The 22,492-nt window shown below is 43.5% G+C and overlaps 1 protein-coding gene across 2 annotated transcripts in view; it reads left to right on the top strand.

Moving 5' to 3' along the window:
• The window catches only part of LOC128697107 (organic cation transporter protein), a 444,009-nt gene that overhangs the window by 121,342 nt on the left and 300,175 nt on the right, over positions 1-22,492 (top strand). For both annotated transcript variants that reach the window (XM_070095239.1, XM_070095240.1), the window contains exon 3: positions 10,309-10,519. In XM_070095239.1, coding sequence (XP_069951340.1) covers positions 10,309-10,519 — 211 coding nt within the window. The remainder of the gene's footprint in view (positions 1-10,308; positions 10,520-22,492) is intronic.

Raw genomic sequence — 22,492 nt, 5'->3', positions numbered from 1 at the left:
TATAACAATGAATACTACGGTGCCACTGTTGTATACATTATAGCAATATGTACACTACGGTGCCACTGTGGTATGCACTATAACACTCTGTATACTACTGTCCCGCTGTCGTGCACACTATAACACTATTTATACTAGTGTGACACTGTGGTATACATTATAACACTATGTATACTATGGAGCCACAGTGGTATACTCTATATTACTATGTATACCAGGGTGCCACTGTGGTATACACTATAACACTATGAAAACTACGGTGCCACTGTGGAATGCACTGTAACACTATGTATACTACGGTGACACTGTGGTATACACTATAACACTATATATACTAGGGTGCCACTGTGCTATACACTATAACAATTTGTATAGTACGGTGTCACTGTAAAATACACTCTAACAATATGTATACTACGGTGCCAGTGTGGTATGCACTATAACACTATGTATACTATGGTACCACATTGGTACGCACTATAACACTATGAATACTTCGGTGCCACTGTGGAATACTCTGTAACACTGTGTGTACTACGGTGCCACTGTGGAATACTCTGTAACACTGTGTGTACTACGGTGCCACTGTGGTATATATTCTAACACTATGTATACTAGGGTGACACTGAGGTATACATTATAACACTATGTATACTACGTTGTCATTGTGGTATACACTATAATCCTATGTATACTACGGTGCCACTGTGGTATATACTATAGCAATATGTATACTACGGTGCCATTGTGGTTTACACTATAACACTATGTATACTACGGCTCCAATGTGTTATACACTATAACTCTATGTATACTACGGTGCAACTGCTGTATACCCTATAACACTATGTATATTATGGTGCCACTTTGGTATACACTATAACACTATGTATACTGGGGTGCCACTGTGATATATACTATAACACTATGTATACTACGCTTCCACAGTGGTTTACACTGTAACACTATGTATACAATGGTGCGACTGTGGTATGCACTATAACACTATGTATACTACAGTGCCACTCCGGTATAAACTATAACAATATGTATATTACGGTGCCTCTGTGGTGTGCACATTAAAACTGTGTATAGTAGAGTGCCTCTGTGGTATACATTATAACACTACGTATACTACGGTGCCACTGTGGAATACAATATAACACTATGTATAACAGGGAGCCACTATTTTAAACACTACAACACTATGTATACGATGATGCCAATTTGCTATACACTATAACACTATGTATACTACGGTTCAAATGTGGTATGCACTGTAACACAATTTATACTACGGTGCCACTGTGGTATATACTATAAAATTATGAATACGACGGTGTTACTGCGGTATACACTATAACACTATGTATATTACGGTGATACTGTGGTACACACTATAACACTATGAATACTAGGGTGCCACTGTATTATACACTATAACACTATGTATACTACGGTGCCACTGTGGTGTGCAGTATAACACTATGTATACTACTGTGCCATTGTGCTATACATTATAACACTATGTATTATATGGTGCCACTATGGTATACACTATAACACTATACATACTTCTGTGCCATTTGCAATGCACTATAACACTATGTATACTAGGGTGCCGATGTGTTATACACTATAACACTATGTATATTACGGTGCCACTGTGGTATACACTCTAACACTATGTATACTAGGGTGCCACTGTGGCATACACTATAGCAATATGTACACTACGGTGCCACTGTAGTAGATACTGTAAAACTATGTATACTACGGTGCCACTGTGGTATACACTATAACACTATGTATACTACGGTTAAAATGTGGTGTACACTGTAACACTATGTAAACTACCGTGCCACTGCGGTATACACTATGATACTATGTATATTATGGTGCAACTGTGGAATACACTGTAACACTATGTATGCAAGGGTGCCACAGTGGTGTACTCTAACACTATTTATACTACGGTGCCACTAAGGTGCGCACTATAACACAATATATACAACGGTGCCTCTGTGGTATACACTATAACTCTATGTATACTTCGTGTGCCACCGTGATATACTCTATAATACTATGTATACTAGGGGGCCACTGTGATGCACTATAACACTATGTATACTACGGTTCCACCGTGATATACACTATAACACTATGTATACTAGTAGGCCATTGTGGTATGCACTATAACACTTTGTATACTACGGTGCCACTGTGGTGTACCCTATAAAACTATGTATACTACTTTGCTACTGTGGTATACACTATAACAATGCCTCAAATGACGTAGTGGAAGTTTTAGCAGTAAAGGTCGAGAACCAAAACCTAGTCATTGTGGTAGTCTACAAGCCTCCGGATGCAACATCCCAGCAATTCCAGGAACAGCTGTTAAAAATTGACCACTGTCTGGAAAATCTTCCAGCTCCTGCACCCAACATCTTGCTCCTGGGGGATTTCAACTTAAGGCACCTAAAATGGAGGAATATAGCAAATAATATTGTTGCAGTAATAACACCAGGAGGCAGCTCTGATGAAAACTCACACTCACACGAGCTTTTAAATCTCTGCACAAAATTCAATTTAAACCAGCAAATAATAGAGCCTACTAGACTGGAGAATACACTAGACCTCATATTCACTAACAATGATGATCTGATAAGAAATGTCACCATATCAAAAACAATATACTCAGATCACAACATAATTGAGGTTCAGACATGTATGCGAGGAGCCCCAGACCGACAAAATGAGACTAGTCACGAGGGAGCATTCACCAAATTCAACTTCAATAACAAAAACATAAAGTGGGACCAAGTAAACCAAGTCCTAACCGATATAAGCTGGGAAGATATACTAAGCAACACAGACCCAAACTTATGCCTAGAACAGATTAACTCGGTGGCACTCGATGTATGCACAAGGCTTATTCCTCTAAGAAAAAGGAGGAGTAGATGTAAAATAGAAAGAGACAGGCGCTCCCTTTACAGGCGACGGAAAAGAATAACAGAGAGGCTAAAAGAGGTCAATATATCTGAAATGCGCAGGGAGACACTGGTCAGAGAAATAGCAAGCATCGAACTTAAGCTAAAAGAATCCTTTAGGAGTCAGGAATCGCGGGAAGAACTAAAAGCTATAAATGAAATCGAAAGAAACCCAAAGTATTTCTTCTCCTATGCCAAATCAAAATCGAGAACAACGCCCAGTATTGGGCCCCTACTTAAACAAGATGGGTCCTACACAGATGACAGCAAGGAAATGAGTGAGCTACTCAAGTCCCAATATGACTCAGTTTTTAGCAAGCCGCTAACCAGACTGAGAGTCGAAGATCAAAATGAATTTTTTATGAGAGAGCCACAAAATTTGATTAACACAAGCCTATCCGATGTTATCCTGACGCCAAATGACTTCGAACAGGCGATAAATGACATGCCCATGCACTCTGCCCCAGGGCCAGACTCATGGAACTCTGTGTTCATCAAGAACTGCAAGAAGCCCCTATCACGAGCCTTTTCCATCCTATGGAGAGGGAGCATGGACACGGGGGTCGTCCCTCAGTTACTAAAAACAACAGACATAGCCCCACTCCACAAAGGGGGCAGTAAAGCAACAGCAAAGAACTACAGACCAATAGCACTAACATCCCATATCATAAAAATCTTTGAAAGGGTCCTAAGAAGCAAGATCACCACCCATCTAGAAACCCATCAGTTACACAACCCAGGGCAACATGGGTTTAGAACAGGTCGCTCCTGTCTGTCTCAACTACTGGATCACTACGACAAGGTCCTAAATGCACTAGAAGACAAAAAAGAATGCAGATGTAATATATACAGACTTTGCAAAAGCCTTCGACAAGTGTGACCATGGCGTAATAGCGCACAAAATGCGCGCTAAAGGAATAACAGGAAAAGTCGGTCGATGGATCTATAATTTCCTCACTAACAGAACACAGAGAGTAGTCGTCAACAGAGTAAAGTCCGAGGCAGCTACGGTGAAAAGCTCTGTTCCACAAGGCACAGTACTAGCTCCCATCTTGTTGCTTATCCTCATATCTTTCATAGACAAGGATGTCAGCCACAGCACCGTGTCTTCCTTTGCAGATGACACCCGAATCTGCATGACAGTGTCTTCCATTGCAGACACTGCAAGGCTCCAGGCGGACATCAACCAAATCTTTCAGTGGGCTGCAGAAAACAATATGAAGTTCAACGATGAGAAATTTCAATTACTCAGATATGGTAAACATGAGGAAATTAAATCTTCATCAGAGTACAAAACAAATTCTGGCCACAAAATAGAGCGAAACACCAACGTCAAAGACCTGGGAGTGATTATGTCGGAGGATCTCACCTTCAAGGACCATAACATTGTATCAATCGCATCTGCTAGAAAAATGACAGGATGGATAATGAGAACCTTCAAAACTAGGGAGGCCAAGCCCATGATGACACTCTTCAGGTCACTTGTTCTATCTAGGCTGGAATATTGCTGCACTCTAACAGCACCTTTCAAGGCAGGTGAAATTGCCGACCTAGAAAATGTACAGAGAACTTTCACGGCGCGCATAACGGAGATAAAACACCTCAATTACTGGGAGCGCTTGAGGTTTCTAAACCTGTATTCCCTGGGACGCAGGAGGGAGAGATGCATGATTATATACATCTGGAAAATCCTATAGGGACTAGTACCGAACTTGCACACGAAAATCACTCACTACGAAAGCAAAAGACTTGGCAGACGATGCACCATCCCCCCAATGAAAAGCAGGGGTGTCACTAGCACGTTAAGAGACCATACAATAAGTGTCAGGGGCCCGAGACTGTTCAACTGCCTCCCAGCACACATAAGGGGGATTACCAACAGACCCCTGGCAGTCTTCAAGCTGGCACTGGACAAGCACCTAAAGTCAGTTCCTGATCAGCCGGGCTGTGGCTCGTACGTTGGTTTGCGTGCAGCCAGCAGCAACAGCCTGGTTGATCAGGCGCTGATCCACCAGGAGGCCTGGTCACAGACCGGGCCGCGGGGGCATTGACCCCCGAAACTCTCTCCAGGTAAACTCCAGGTAATAACACTATGCAAACTTGGGTGCCACTGTACTATACACTATATCACTATGTATTCTACGGTGTCACTGTGGCATACACTATAACACTATGTATACTAATGGCCCATAGTGGTATACGCTATAACACTATGTATACTACGGTGCCACTGTGCTGTGCACTGTAAAACTATGTATACCACTCTGCCACTGTGGTATACACTATTACACTATGTAAACTAGGGTGACGCTGTAGTATACACTATGGCACTATGTATACTAGGGTGCCACTGTGGTACACACTATAACACTATGAAAACTAGGGTGCCACTGTGATATGCACTATGACACTACGTATAATACGGTGCCACTGTGGTATGCACTATAAAACTATGTATACTACGGTGCCACTGGGGTACACACTATAACACTATGAAAACTAGGGTGCCACTGTGTTATACACTATGACACTATGTATCCTACGGTGTCACTGTTTTATAAACTATAAAGTTATGTATACTACGGTGCCACTGTGCTATACTATAACACTATGTATCCTACGGTGTTACTGTGGTATACACTATAGCACTACGAATATTACGGTGCCAATGTGGTATACACTATAACACTATGTATACTACGGGGCCGGTGTGGTGTGCAGTATAACACTATGTATTCTACTCTGCCACTGTGGTATACACTATGACACTATGTATACTAGGGTGCCACCGTGGTGTGCACTATAACACTATGTATAATACTGTGCCACTGTGGTATACACTAACACTTTGTATATTACGGTGCCACTGTGGAGCACACTATAGCCATATGTATACTACGGTGCCACTGGGGTAAACACTATGAGACTATGTATACTACGATGCCACTGGGGTATACACTATAACACTATGTATATTAGTGTGCGACTGAGGTATACACTATTACACTATATATGCGAAGGGACCACTGTGGTGTGCATTTTAACACTATGTATACTACGGTTCCACTGTGGTATACATTATAACACTATGTATACCAGGGTGCCTCTGTTTTATACACTACAACACTATGTATACTACGGTACCACTGTAGTATACACTATAACACTATGTATACTACGGTTCCACTGTGGTAAACAGTATAACACTATGTATACTACGGTGCCACTGTGGTATGTACTATAACACTATGTATACTACGGTTCCACTGTGGTAAACAGTATAACACTATGTGTACTACGGTGCCACTGTGGTATGTACTATAACACTATGTATACTACGGTGCCACTGTGGTATGTACTATAACACTATGTGTACTACGGTGCCACTGTGGTATGTACTATAACACTATGTATACTACGGTGCCACTGTGGTATGTACTATAACACTATGTGTACTACGGTGCCACTGCAGTGTACGCTATAACACTATGTGTATTATGGTGCCACTGTGATATACACTATAACACTATGTATACTAGGGTGCCACTGTGGTGTACACTATAACTCTATGCATTCTACGTTGCCACTGTGGTGTGCACTATAACATTATGTATACTACGGTGCCACTGTGGTATACACTATAACACCATGTAAACTATGATGCCACTGTGGTACACACTATAACACTATATATACTACTGTGTCACTGTGGAATACAATGAAACACTATGTATACCAGGGTGCCTCTGTTTTATACACTACAAAACCTTGTATACTACGATGCCACTGTGGTATACACTATAACACAATGTACACTTCGCAGCCACTGTTGTATACACTAACACTATGTATTCTCCGGTGCCACCTTGGTATACTCTATATTACAATCTATACTAGGGTGCCACTGTGGTGTGCACTATAACGCTATGTATACTCCTGGGCCACTGTGGTATGTATACTACGGTGCCACCGTGGTATTCACTATGACACTATGAATACTACGTTTCCACTGTGGTATACACTATAACACTATGTATACTACGGTGCCACTGTTTTATACACTATAGCAATATGTATACTACGGTGCCACTGTGGTATACACTACAACAATATGTATGAAATTTAAGACATTTGTGCAACATCTGGTTATCTTTATTGTAGACGTTTCGCCATCCAGTGGCTTTATCAATACAGATTCTTGGACATAATTAGAAAACAGAAGAACTGTATACAAAAGATGAGGTAATCAGTCCCTCAGCCTTGGAGGTGGTGTTTACAACACCGTGGTTGTAGAGATTCTGAGGCACAGGGAAGGAGACTGGCGCTTATATAGGCGTCAGTGACTGATGCCTATATATGCGCCAGTCTCCTTACCTGTGCTTCAGAATCTCTACAACCACGATGCTCTAAACACCACCTCCAAGGCTGAGGGACTGATTACCTCATCTTTTGTATATAGTTCTTCTGTTTTTTTAATTATGTTCAAGAATCTGTATTGATAAAGCCACTGGATGGCGAAACGTCTACAATAAAGATAACCAGATGTTGCACAAATGTCTTAAATTTCATACATATTGTTGTAGTGTATACCACAGTGGCACCGTAGTATACATATTGCTATAGTGTATAAAACAGTGGCACCGTAGTATACATAGTGTTATAGTGTATACCACAGTGGAAACGTAGTATTCATAGTGTCATAGTGAATACCACGGTGGCACCGTAGTATACATACCACAGTGGCCCAGGAGTATACATAGCGTTATAGTGCACACCACAGTGGCACCCTAGTATAGATTGTAATATAGAGTATACCAAGGTGGCACCGGAGAATACATAGTCTACAATAAAGATAACCAGATGTTGCACAAGTGTCTTAACTTTCATCTTGTCGGTATTGTATACCTGTCTTGCACAACACTATGTATACTACGGTGACGCTGTGGTATATACTATAACACTATATATACTACAGTGCCACCGTGGTATATTCTATAATACTATGTATAATAGGGTGCCACTGTGGTAAGATAAGATAAGATAAGATTTCGTTCGGATTTTTAACCCCGGAGGGTTAGCCACCCAGGATAACCCAAGAAAGTCAGTGCGTCATCGAGGACTGTCTAACTTATTTCCATTGGGGTCCTTAATCTTGTCCCCCAGGATGCGACCCACACCAGTCGACTAACACCCAGGTACCTATTTGCTGCTAGGTGAACAGGACAATAGGTGTAAGGAAACGTGTCGGAATTTCCACCCACCGGGAATCGAACCCGGGCCCTCCGTGTGTGAAGCGGGAGCTTTAGCCACCAGACCACCGGGTCACCTTGCAGACCACCGGGTCACTATAACACTATGTATACTACAGTGCCACTGTGGTATGCACTATAAAGCTATGTATACTACGGTGCCACTGTGGTATACACTGTAACACTATCTATATTACGCTGCCTCTGTGGTATACACTATAACACTATGTATATTAGTGTGCCACTGTGGTATACACTGTAGCACTATGTATACTACGGTGCCACTGTGGTATACACTATCACTATCTATACTACGGTGCCACTGCAGTATACACTATAACACTATGTATAATACGTTGCCACTGTGGTATACACTTTAACGCTATGTATACTATGTATACTAGATAAGTATAAACATACTTATCTATGTTCATGTCATCCTAGTGGGTTATAGAACTACTCAGGCTTCTAACTGCATTCCTATAACAATCATTTTCATTATTTACTTCTCTCCTAATATTATTCCTAATGCTAGACACAGATATATCAAAGTTATATTCTGCATTCTCCTTCTGGGTACTCTTCTTGGCTAACATATCAAGTTTGTAATGAAGGAGTAATCCAATAAGTGCTGGGATCCATAGCATTTGTACGTTAATTCCTTTGTCCCGGATTTTTGCGTATCTATACCTGGCTTCTATAATAAGCATGTTGTTGGAGTCATTATATGGGTTAAGAGCATTCAGTGATGACATAGAATCAGTAATGATGATAGAGTCAAGCTCAGTGTCATGAGTTAGCTTTAGCGCCATTAGGATTGCAAACAGCTCAGTTTGCAATGCAGATATTAGTGTCTTCATATTTGAGTAAGTTTCTGACATTTGGACACTATGGCCAATTGGCACAGATGCAGCTGTGTTGCCATTGTAGAGAAGTACAGCCTTTAAACTTCTTTTAGAAGAATCAATGAAGAGTCTCCATTTATCTGCTTTGTATAAGATCCCCATGTGTTCAATAAGGCCAAAAATATTTGAACAGAAAACTAAAGGCTCCTCTTTGTCAAAGAACTGAGTGAAGTTCTCTTCACGATGACGGTACCAAGTGAATGTTGTTCCAGGAGCTAGAAGTCTGTGTTCCTTCAGTCTAGAGCCAAGTAACTGTGCACTTTCTTTTGGAAGGTTAAGGTCTCTCACCAAGTCATTGAACTCAACTTGGTTGAAGGGTTTATGATCGTCATTTGTTGGTGGTTTATAATCTACTTCCATCTTCTTAGAATCACTGGTCTCAGACTGATGAAATTTGTTATGTCTCAGGTGGCACAGGTACAGGAATATCTTCAGTGTGTGGAACAGACTTTATTGCTGAAGGAATATTTGGGTATATTATGCGATCTTTAGTCTTCTTGTTGAATCCAGCAACTTTAGTCATACAAAAGTAGCAGTCATCATGGTGGTTCATCTGCTCCCGTCATACCATTGGTACTCCACAGCGCATACATTTAAGTTTTCCTACTGGCCACATTTGGAGCTTACTGATGCAACTCTTGCAAGCATTGTGTGGTGCAAATGGTTTGTTCTGGTCTCCAAGTTTGCAGACAAAATAAGCAAAGTAGCAGCGCTTCAATAAAGGAGTAATGTTGCTCCGGGAATCTGAAGGGGTGAATTGCCCTCAGGCATAGCAAAATATGTCTAGTGAATTTATGCAGCCTCTAGACATATTAATAATCTGAAAATTAAAAAATTATTAAATTTAACATTTAAGTTAATTTAAGGTAAGCATTTTAATTGGCAATATACAACTCAATAATTTACGTACGTTACACGAAAAGAGAAAAATAACGTTTCCATATAACTTGACAACCCGATGTGATACAGATGAATAAAAACACAGTGAATCATTATTTTCCATATATATGCCGAGAAAGATACCATAGAACCAATACAAAAAATTCTACGGTCCATAATTTCGCAAATCTTATTTGAAAAGATAGAAAATATTACACTTATGTCTAGCATGCAGGTATTTATTTCAGTGCCATATTTAATTAATAAATGACTTTATTTTCCCAGATGTGTGGTGCCAAATTGTGATAACAACAGTACCCATTACAAGGAGAACTTTACTGAGTGGGCCATCCCAGAGGGTGACCAGTGTCATGTCTGGACACTCAAGAACAACATTACTGACCAATGTCAGCCAGAAGTATTTTCCAACTCAACTTCATCTTGCTCACAGTGGGTTTATGACACATCATTGTTCTCTGCAACTACTGTCACTCAGGTTCGTCAGAGTGTATGTTGTATTAGTTTGGTTAAATTAATACAGTTTTGTCTTAATATTGTACATGGACATGCTTAGTTGTATTATACTGTGTTACGACTCGTGTAAGTAAAAGTGCGGTGTCCCGTAGCTTGATCGCTAGCGCACTCAGAATGCAGATGTAATATATACAGACTTTGCAAAAGCCTTCGACAAGTGTGACCATGGCGTAATAGCGCACAAAATGCGTGCTAAAGGAATAACAGGAAAAGTCGGTCGATGGATTTATAATTTCCTCACTAACAGAACACAGAGAGTAGTCGTCAACAGAGTAAAGTCCGAGGCAGCTACGGTGAAAAGCTCTGTTCCACAAGGCACAGTACTCACTCCCATCTTGTTCCTCATCCTCATATCCGACATAGACAAGGATGTCAGCCACAGCACCGTGTCTTCCTTTGCAGATGACACCCGAATCTGCATGACAGTGTCTTCCATTGCAGACACTGCAAAGCTCCAGGCGGACATCAACCAAATCTTTCAGTGGGCTGCAGAAAAAAATATGAAGTTCAACAATGAGAAATTTCAATTACTCAGATATGGTAAACATGAGGAAATTAAATCTTCATCAGAGTACAAAACAAATTCTGGCCACAAAATAGAGCGAAACACCAACGTCAAAGACCTGGGAGTGATCATGTCGGAGGATCTCACCTTCAAGGACCATAACATTGTATCAATCGCATCTGCTAGAAAAATGACAGGATGGATAATGAGAACCTTCAAAACTAGGGAGGCCAAGCCCATGATGACACTCTTCAGGTCACTTGTTCTATCTAGGCTGGAATATTGCTGCACACTAACAGCACCTTTCAAGGCAGGTGAAATTGCCGACCTAGAAAATGTACAGAGAACTTTCACGGCGCGCATAACGGAGATAAAACACCTCAATTACTGGGAGCACTTGAGGTTCCTAAACCTGTATTCCCTGGAACGCAAGAGGGAGAGATGCATGATTATATACACCTGGAAAATCCTAGAGGGACTAGTACCGAACTTGCACACGAAAATCACTCATTACGAAAGCAAAAGACTTGGCAGACGATGCACCATCCCCCCAATGAAAAGCAGGGGTGTCACTAGCACGTTAAGAGACCATACAATAAGTGTCAGGGGCCCGAGACTGTTCAACTGCCTCCCAGCACACATAAGGGGGATTACCAACAGACCCCTGGCAGTCTTCAAGCTGGCACTGGACAAGCACCTAAAGTCAGTTCCTGATCAGCCGGGCTGTGGCTCATACGTTGGTTTGCGTGCAGCCAGCAGCAACAGCCTGGTTGATCAGGCTCTGATCCACCAGGAGGCCTGGTCACAGACCGGGCCGCGGGGGCGTTGACCCCCGGAACTCTCTCCAGGTAAACTCCAGGTAAACAGGTAAACACACTCAGGTCCGGGGATCGATCCTTCGCTACGGATCTAAAACATTAGGACGTGTTTCCATAAGACACCTGCTGTCCCTGTTCACCCATCAGTATAAAATGAGTACCTGGTTGTTAGTCGACTGGTGTGGGTCGCATCCTGGGACAAAACTGACCTAATTTGCCCGAAATGCTCAGCATAACAAGCGGCTTTCTATATAGTAGTATGTCATTGATGTCAGCTATGGTCTGTATACCTTGTACATGTACTGGTAGACATATAGATATTATATTATTAGCAGTATTATTATGAAGCCGAATTGGGTAGTTTGCTCTATTCAGCCAAATTAGCTGAGAGAAAATTTGTTGATTAACTATGCTAAATTCAATTTCAGCACTCTCAGAAAAAAATAATTAACAAAAACTCGTTAAAATTAAGTCCTTTCTAAAATTTAATCTTATATGTTTAAAGGTATTTTTTCATTTATGTTAATGTAAAAATTAATAATTTTGTACCAAAAGAGCCTTTGAAAACTTACCTAACCTTATTATAAGAAGTTCAGTTTAATTTAGCCTAATTCAACTAAATATCTTTTAGATAGTTTACAATAATTTAATAATAAACAAACACAATGAAATATATTTTTTTTCATTAGGTTCAGAATGACATTTGCAAAATTATTGCATGCACAAATTTTTGCTTGCCTTATTCGGCAAGAATAGCGTTGAGATTTATATATATATATATATATATATATATATATATATATATATATATATATATATATATATATATATATATATATATATATATATATATATATGCAAAACAACCACTCTAAAAAATAGAGAAATTCCAAGCGCTTTCGTGACTACTCACATTATCAAGGAACTATGAAAGTAAAGCATACAAGGAAGCTATATAAGGGGTCAGGCCAGCACCTCACTATCAGATCACACAACGGTTAAACACCTGACACGCGCCGACCCAACTTGGATAGGTCCTTTGCACAACTCACCCCACAAACTATTCTACCCAAGAAAATTTAAAAATTATTTGTCCAGTGTATTATTAAATTCTTCTCAAATTCTATTAATTATAAATGGATCTAATTTATATAAACCAAAGGAAATATTCATATTATTGTCAAAACTGCTTTTTATGAAACAAGATTCAATTATATTCCTATATACATATATACATATATATATATATATATATATATATATATATATATATATATATATATATATATATATATAGTAGGGCCCCACTTATACGGCAGGTTAGGTTCCAGGCTACTGCCGTAAAGTGGAAATTCCCTTAAAGTGGAACACCCTATTTTTCCCCTTATAAATGCATACAAATACTAGATAACAAGTTTACACATATATTAAGTTAGCAATAGAAATAGGCATCAAAAAACAATAAAAAGTAAAATACACACATAGTGCACTCATTACTTACCTTAAAATATTTATAGTCTTAATTTAGGGTGAGACAAGTAGTGTTTATTGTAAGAAATCAAGTGTGGTATGTATGGTAGTCAGCCGGGCTACCATACCAGGTGTGAAAATTTGTGTGGGCTGCCTCCAAGTGAGTCGCCTACCCTGGCATACTCTGTTGACACCGAGCTCTGAGGTGGGTACCTCGGCCTCACAAGTGGTTTATAGGACAGATTTTTACAAATGATTGATGTTACAAGAAAACCTCGCCTGCATGCACGTATAAAGGACTAACTTACTTGGTGTTGCAGCATATATCCTGATCTTCACTTCTCTAAGCTTAGCCTTAGCCCCCTTTGGACTTTCCCTCAGAAACCACGTGCAACAGGGAGCCTTAATTCCTGCAATATTCAATCGTAATTAGTGTCCTGCCTGCACCTCAGAAATTCCTATATCCAAGAGGGTATGTATCCCCTAGTATAACTATGCCGACTCAGACACTAGCTTCCAGACTGCTCTGAGACACTGGTACTTACTGGGCATGCTCAACCTGTTGCAACCAGGCCCACAGTCAAAACTCAACTCACAAACTCTCCAGACACTGGCCAGAATTCTATGAGAAATAGTGGTCTTGTCTTACTGTATGGGCCTGATGGAGGAGGTCATCTACGGTACATCGAGGTGCCTCTACCAGATTTCCCCAGGTCTCAGATGTGAAGACACATGGGGGTGCCGTCTGCTGATCACGGCACGTATTGTCCAGTTGGTGTCTGTCTTAAGAGGGACGCTATTGTCTTTTAGATCCGCGCCTCCTCATTCAAGCTAGGGCTGCCAGTTCTCCCTAGCTAACTTAACCTAGTGTTTGCCTACATTATCGGCCTATTACTACTATGTTAAGGTCTTAGGTCTACATTATTATTATCTACAGATACCTTAGTAAACTAATATTAATATATTAACAGTAAAACTACCTACTCCATCCCTGAAGAATAAATCTATAAATTAAATACATGCCTACCAAGAATCCATCGCCGACCAAAGAGAATGCTGATTGTTAGGGTGGGGTATAAGGGCCATCCAGCTCAGCCGTCCCGTACGGCCATGCTGGATCTGTCCTGTGGAACTTTAGGGACCAAATAAATTTCCACATCCTCCCGCCGGCGAAGGTAGGCGCTAAGTCTAGATCAAGTCTGCCTCCCACAGGCCCTCCCAGTGGGCCCTGGACTTGAGCGCCGTTCGACGGGTCGTCCGGCCGCTCAGCTCGGTCAGCCTCTGGTCTAATTTCTCATGTCCCGGTCCCACCATGTGGACCTCGAGAGGTAAAAGCCTGTTGATGGGTCTTATAGTCTCGACACCATTCATTCTCACCTTCACCATTCTCAACCGCCCAGCCTTGTCTGGGTGGGTTGACACTACCAGGCCAAGAGGCCAGTATGCCCGGGGCGCCTCGGATTCTATTAGCACCAGGTCCCCTTCACTTAGCATCATCTTTTTTGCCTCGGGGTCGGCACCATAGAAATGTTCCCGCAAGGTTGTCAAGTAATCCCTGCGCCACACCTGGTTCCATTTGTCCAGGATGTTCACCAGTCTGTTGTGACTCCTGTTCAGTTCTTCATTGATGGGGGGACCATCTGGCCCATAATAATCCAGCTCCTTGGAAGACTGACTCAAAATTGTGGGGAAGGGCTCAATCCTCCTTCCAAACAGCATGTGATTGGGGGTGAGAGCTTCCTGCTCGTCAATCTCATTTTGTACGTAGGTCAGAGGCCTGTTATTAACTCTTGCCTCTATCTCAACTAACACTGTCCTCAGTTCATCAAAGCTCACTCTCCTGCCGTGCAAGACCTTCCGAATGCACCTTTTGACTGTGCCCACCATGCGTTCATAGAATCCCCCTTGCCAAGGCACCCTGGGAGCTATGAACCTCCACTCGCACTCTATTCTCTTCAGGTGTTCTCGTACTTCTCCGTTGTCCCTAAGATTCCTGAAAACTTTATCGGCCGCCCTAAAGCTTGTGCCATTGTCCGAGATAATCAAACGCGGGCACGAGAATCTGGCTGTAAACCTCCTGAACAGCTTCACGAAAGTCTCTGTTGACATATCTTCTGCGAACTCCAAATGCACAGCTCGAGTAGTGGCACAAGTAAACAGGCAGACATATACTTTCTGAGGGCCCATCCTATCGTCTCCTGGGTTCTTCAATGTGATAGCCCCAGTATAGTCTATTCCCACAGTCTCAAAGGGCCTGTCATTATGTACCTGCTCCTGAGGCAGAGGTGGTGGACCTAGGTATGGTAGGGTCCTCCCATCGTACCGCCGGCAGACCGTGCAACTCTTTAGCACCCTTTTGACGGCAGCTCGACCCTTCAGTACCCAGTAATTCTGATGTAGGCAGGTGAGGGTATCTCCAAACCCCCCATGTAAGGTCCTCTGATGGGCATCTTGTATCAATAGCTCTGTCGCCCATCCCTCCTTTCCCAGTAGCACGGGATGTTTGGCCCCATAGCCGAGCTCAGAGTTTTGTATTCTTCCCCTGCATCTTATTAGCCCCGCATGATCTAGGAACAATCCCAATGAGTGAACCAATTTGCTGTTCCCTGAGTCGTCGTCGTTGGTCACACGTCCTGACGCCATAACCTGCTGCCTGATCGCAAGTACTTCCAGCACTCCTGGAAACCTCTCCCTTTGGTACTGCCTTATCCAATATTCTCTGGGACCCACGAGAGACAACTGTCGACCTTGGCTTACCTTGTCGTGCAGCTTCCTCACAAATTGAAATACCATTTCCGTGACACCTACAAGTTTCCTCCACGAGGAGTAGCACCTGGGGTCAAATAATTCAGTGTCGGATTCCCCCGCAAAGTGTACTATGCGACTGGTTGTCTCCACGAATTTCTGCTCCGGCCAGCAATCCCTTGCTGGTAACCAGTCTGGGCCTTTGAACCAAATCTCGCTTTTACTCAGCTTTTTGTGTGTCACCCGTCGGCTTATCAGGTCGGCTGGGTTTTGATCTGTAGGCACATACAGAATTGTTGACGTTGACTGCAGTTCCCGTATCTCCTTTACCCGATTCCTGACATAGGGGAGCTTAGACCTGTCGTTCTGGACCCACTGTAAGGCCACCTCCGATTCTGTCCATACATAGGTGTGTGTCACCCTCAGATTACTCAACACCTCCTCTACGTACTTACCCAGTCTTTCCCCCAGCAACATCGCCGCTGTTTTATTTTGATTGCCTCGGAGTAGGAAACCTATGTAATTCTGTGTGTTAGGTTAGTAGTGTGTTTGTCAGTGTGGGGGGGGGGAAGGTAGAGGAGGAACTGTGGCTATGTGGGAGATGGGTGGGGAGGGGGATTTAGGGGGGAATATGGGGAGTGGGAAGGAGGGAGAAGCAAGTGGGTGAATGAGAGAGGGAGAGGGGGAAGGAGAGAGAGGTGGCTAGGGGGAGGGTGAAAGAGGGAGGGGTGGGATCAGGGGAAGGAGTGAGATGTTGGTGGGGGAGGGGGGAGTGTATGTGTGAGTCTGGATGTGTGTGTGTGTGTGTGTGTGTGTGTGTGTGTGTGTGTGTGTGTGTGTGTGTGTGTGTGTGTGTGTGTGTGTGTGTGTGTAATTATGTGTGTAATTATGTGTGGGTTTATTATGTGTCTGAAAAGTAGGTGAATTGTGTGTTGGAGTGTAATGTGGAGTCTCAGTGGTTGCTTGACTGACCACAACCTCTTGTGACCTGACCCCCACCCTCCTGGGACTTGACCCACACCTACTTACAATGTTGCCCTTTATGCTTGTCCTGCCACCTAGCTTATAGTAACTTACTCGCCTTGTTCCATAGATTACCAGTTGCTATTCTTTATTGAATACTTTAGTGCCTATTCTTTATCGTGCTATGAGAGTTGACCATTCACAATCAGCTTGGTGGTTAATTGGAACCTGGAACCCCACACCCATACAACCACTTATATGTGAATACAGTACTTGCAATGCAGCTGTAGCAGCCTGTAGATTGTCCAGCTCGATGAGACATCCTGGTGTAGATCCACCTCAATTTTTTCTCGTTATATAATGCACCCTATTCACTGTATTTCTCTCACTGGTCACACGATTATTTCACATTATTATCTTTCTTGGGTGACACGTGGCAACATCGCCTGCCCTACCCACTCTGACTGCGCACCATGTTTTACTTTCTAGATCACTTACAAAATTGCATCTCTATTACACTTATGTGGCTCAGGCAGATTATAAATCTCTTCAAGGAATTGTTCACTACCCTAGCACACTTAGCGACCCTTCAGATCACTTGGGTAGCCCTCGAAAACACTTATATTCACGGAGCATGGAAGGCGTAGCTTGCGCACGCACTGACGAGACTGTGTGTGTGTGTGTGTGTGTGTGACTTGAACGAAAAAAGACTGGGGTGTTGTGAGATGCTGGGGTGTTGTGAGATGCTGGGGTGTTGTAAAACGGGAAATAGTTGTGGGATATGAGTTGTGAGTACAGCGCTTCCTCCATGGGTATGGAAAGGATTTTATTAGAGTTTTAAGAGATTTATGGAGATGGTGCAGTTAGGATAGTGTGGAAGTTTTGTGTATATTTTTAATGAAAATGAAGATTTTATGTGAATATTTAAAGGAAGATATTTAGGTAATAGTGATGTCGATAGAATAGTGTTGATAATTGTCTAGTGATGGTGATGTGTTTGTAGAAGTGATGTGGTAGTAGAGAGAACACGTCAGTTCATGGGGTGACCTATGATCTACTCTGAGGTAACTCAGATAGGATTACAGATAGTCCTCGCCAGGCATATAAAAGGTTAACTGAGGTCATTTGAGTGGGTACAGCAGAGTGCATAACCACCCTACTAAGCCAGATTGCTGATAGTAACAAGAAACCTAGTATCATCATCTACCTCGACCTCAAGAAGGCATTTGAGCAAGCCAGCCCCACAGCAATTCTAGCAATACTAGCTCAGAAGGGGATCAAAGGATGCCTCCTGGCCTGGATAGAGTCCTACCTTAGGGGCAGGCAGGCCTGTGTCAGCTTTCAGGGACAGTACTCTTCCTTTAAAACCCTGGAAAACGGCATGCCACAAGGAGATGTGCTCACTCCTACTCTGTTTAACGTCCTTATGCAGGATCTTGTGAGCCTTACTTTCATAGTGGTACACAGCTACTCAGCTATACTGATGATCTTGCACTCGTAGTGAATGGGAAAGGCAATTTGGAGAGACAGGCCCAGAGAGCTTTGGACCTAATAACGCAGTCTTGCAAGCAACTAGGCCTCAAGATCTCCGCCGAGAAATCTCTTCCAATGATGTCCAAGGTACCAGATCCTGTGAATAGATTACATATTCAGGATGTAGAAATTGAGTGGACAGGCTCCTACCTATACTTGGGAATCTACATTGATAAAAAACTGACCTTTCAGAAACAGGCCGAGTATGTCAGGTCCCGTGCTCTACTCAGGCTCAACGTCATGAGAACCATGACGAGGCACCGTGCAGGGGCGAGAAAAGATGTACTTCACTTGTACTATGTACAAGCTATACGCTCGCTCATTGACTACCATGCACCAGCGTTAGCTCATCTCTTCCCGCAGAGCAGGCAAAGGGTGGAGGTCATACAAAACCAGGCGATAAGAGCTATGCTTGGGGCCCCCATCTGGACCAACACAGTATGACTCAGATCTGAGGCCCGGCTTCCTTCCCTGGCTGACAGAGTAAGATACATAAACGCCTGCAAAGTAGCCACGATTCTGCACCGGCAGCAAGGTACCCCACTAAGAAGACGGATATTGACAACCATGACACAAGATCCAACTCTCTTCACTGACTACTCCTGGATTCGTTCGTTTTGTGCTGCTGGGCGGAAGCTGCTGCCTATACAACTACTTGAGAAGAGTTGTGACTTTCCTGTTGCTGGGTATCATCCACCACCTCCCTGGCGCTCAGATCCGGCCGATGTTTGCGTCATGCAACTACCTACCTCTAAGTGTCTCTGCAGTCAAGACACCTTCAGCAATCATGCTGAGACAAGCATGGCACTGACAGAGGGACGCACATGTGCAGTGTATTTCAGACGATGTAATCAGTCGATCACCCTTGAAGTTGTGAGGTGGTCAGTCCCTCAGTCTGGAGAAGAGTTGTTCCATAGCCTGAAACAATATGGAGTTGAAGTTGTTGTTGTAGGTTTGCCGGTACTTCCGGCCCGGATCTTCTCCAGGTGGCGACCCGGCGGTGACTTCCTGGGCGGGGGGTGTCGTTCATCTTCTTTCTTCTGTATTCTTTGTTGGGGCCCTCCGGTTGGAGGGTGACTTCTTCTTCTGTCTTGCGGTGACTCCCCAAGTGGGAAGTGTCTTCTCGTTTAGCATTTTCAGCAGCATAGAAGGGCGGAAGCAGCAATTACAGGGTTCGTTTTGGAGCCACACCCCAGCTTTAGCAGGCAGCAAAGTGTTGGGGAAACTTGTCTTCGCGGTGATTGATCATTAACAGTCCTGCAAGGTGAGGGTACTGTCTTCGACAGCCCCATTCTTGAGAGTCCTGAATTTCTTCCTTGTGGTGTGGTCGAGTGCCACAAAGCGTTGACTTTTTGAGAGTAGGTTGATCAAGGATTCAGTGGTGAATGATCGAGTTGAGTCGCAGGTGAACTTGACTGTCTCGTTGTGGAGGCATTGAATAATTTCTGGAGTGTACATTGCGTTCTCATTCTGGTTGGTTGTGTAGAAGTATACACCAGGCAAGAACTGGACTTCTTGTGAAAGAGTGGTGGTAGTATGTAGGGATGCATCCCAAGGCTCTTGTGTTTTAACCTTCTTGGCTGGTGCCTGAAACGATTGAGGTGAGGCATCTGATTGGTCCGTTGTGACGGAGGTGGAAGCAGGTGCTGGTGGGTGGACTCTCATTGGTGGAATCGGTCGGCGTCTCAGTGGTCTCTGATTGGTCCATCTCTGTGTCGGGAGGAAGGTGTTGTAGCGGTGGAGCAGCAGTAATGTTGGCGACATTTGCAGTGGATTTTATGATCTCTGTGGAAGGTGGAGATGCAGGGAATGTGAAACCAGGCATGTTGTTGAGCTTGAAAAGTTCGTTGATGGTGGTGTTGAAGGAACCAGGTTCAGCTACATTCTGCAAATGAGCATACATGATGCAGTAAAGAATCTTGGTGGAGTTGCTAGCAAGAGCTGGCGAAGAAGTGGTAGATGCAGCTTGCGTGGCTTGAAGAATCTTAGTAGTATCTGCTTGAAGCTTGGTAATAGCAGCATAAGTAGTCGCTTGTGCAGTGGTTTTTTTTTTGTCGTTGGAGTTGTTTCTTAAGTATATCTCGTCTGGTTGGGCACTTGGCAGCAAGAGTATGTTGATCATTCTTGCAGTTCAAGCATTTAGGTGGAGAGGCAGTAGTGCACGTCTTGAAGTCATGACCTTCTTGGTCGCAGGTGGAGCAGAGCTTCTTATTCTTGGCAGGGCAGTCTTTGGTGGTATGTAGGTATGAGTAACAGTTGGAACACTGTGGAATTTGATGAAATTTTTCTGCTTCGATGAAGGCTGGATTGATGTGGAAGTAGTGAATAGCCAGTCTCTCAGTGAGAGCTCTGGCTGCCATGTTGACGTCACTGAAGGTGACCTTCAGCATGGAGGAGGCATTGGGTATTTTGGTAATGAATTCCACCTTGGCCCAAGGGTTCTGTGCATCAATGGACGACTTGATTTCTTCGGTAGCCTGGGCAGTGATGAGCATGTCGAGTCTCTTGAGGAACACAGTTCTCCTGGCCCTTAGAGATGGGGAAGTCAAGACAATAAATCACTGATCTCGTAGTGGTTGTACCAGTGGTGGTAATGAGTTTTTCAGCCTCAGTGTTGTCAGTACGAACGACAACGAAGGCCTCTTTGAGCGACAGAATCGCATTAAACTTGACTTGTAGTCTGCCACTGACGACAGCTGCAAGTGCTAGCTTGGACGAGTCATTGACTGTCTCACTCTCTGGTTTGATATTTACCCTGTTCGAGAAGTGCATCGTGAAGTGTGGTCTACGTCTGCTGTGAAGCAATGCTGTGTGGACTTGAAGTGACAGGATGGAGCCTTATATACTGCCAGGAGGTGAGATGTAGGCCACAAAGACTACATTCTTACCTCTACCTGTGGCAAGAGCAAGCCGAGGCCACCAGCACACCCGAACCCATCTCAGAAAGCTGAGAAACTAGTGGAGCTTTTCACTTCCAGGGGAGCCTCCATTCAGCTACCACAAGACATCCGGAATATACAGACGGATCTTCTGCCACAACGCCATTTAAAGATACAAGCTGCATGTGAGTCAGAAGATGTGACTGATGAAGACCTCACGGACTTGGAACTCCGACGTGCCATTAAGAACACAGGTGACACTGCCCCGGGCATCGATGGTGTTACGTACTCCATGATTGCACAGGCTGGGCAGAGTGGATGGGAGGCCATACTAGACGTCATTAACAAGTCGTGGAGGGCCGGGACACTCCTAGCAGCTTGGAAGAAGGCTACCATCGTACCAATTCAAAAGCCAAGGGACCCAGGCAGTATGAGACCCATATCGCTGACCAGCTGCTTAGCCAAGACTGCTGAGAGGATGGTGTTAAACCGCCTCCTATGGAAATTTGGGCCTCCTCGTCATCACATATTTGGCTTCACCAAAGAAGTGGGTACAGCAGAGTGCATAACCACTCTACTAAGCCAGATTGCTGATAGTAACAAAAAACCTAGTATCGTCGTCTACCTCGACCTTGAGAAGGCATTTGAGCTAGCCAGTCCCACAGCAATTCTAGCAATACTAGCTCGTAAGGGAATCAAAGGATGCCTCCTGGCCTGGATGGAGTCCTACCTTAGGGGAAGGCAGGCCTGTGTCAGCTTTCAGGGACACTACTCTTCCTTTAAAACCCTGGAAAACGGCACGCTCAGTCCTACCCTGTTTAACGTCCTAATGCAGGAACTTGTGAGCCTTCCCTTTCATGGTGGTACACAGCTCCTCAGCTATACTGATGATCTTGCACTCGTAGTGAATGGGAAAGGCAATTTAGAGAGACAGGCTCAGAGAGCTTTGGACCTAATTACGCAGTCTTGCAAGGAACTAGGCCTCAAGATCTCGGCCGAGAAATCTCTTGCAATGATGTTCA

This window comes from Cherax quadricarinatus, chromosome 49 (assembly GCF_038502225.1).
Source record: "Cherax quadricarinatus isolate ZL_2023a chromosome 49, ASM3850222v1, whole genome shotgun sequence".
NCBI lineage: Eukaryota > Metazoa > Arthropoda > Malacostraca > Decapoda > Parastacidae > Cherax > Cherax quadricarinatus.
This window is presented reverse-complemented; position numbering and strand designations above follow the sequence as displayed.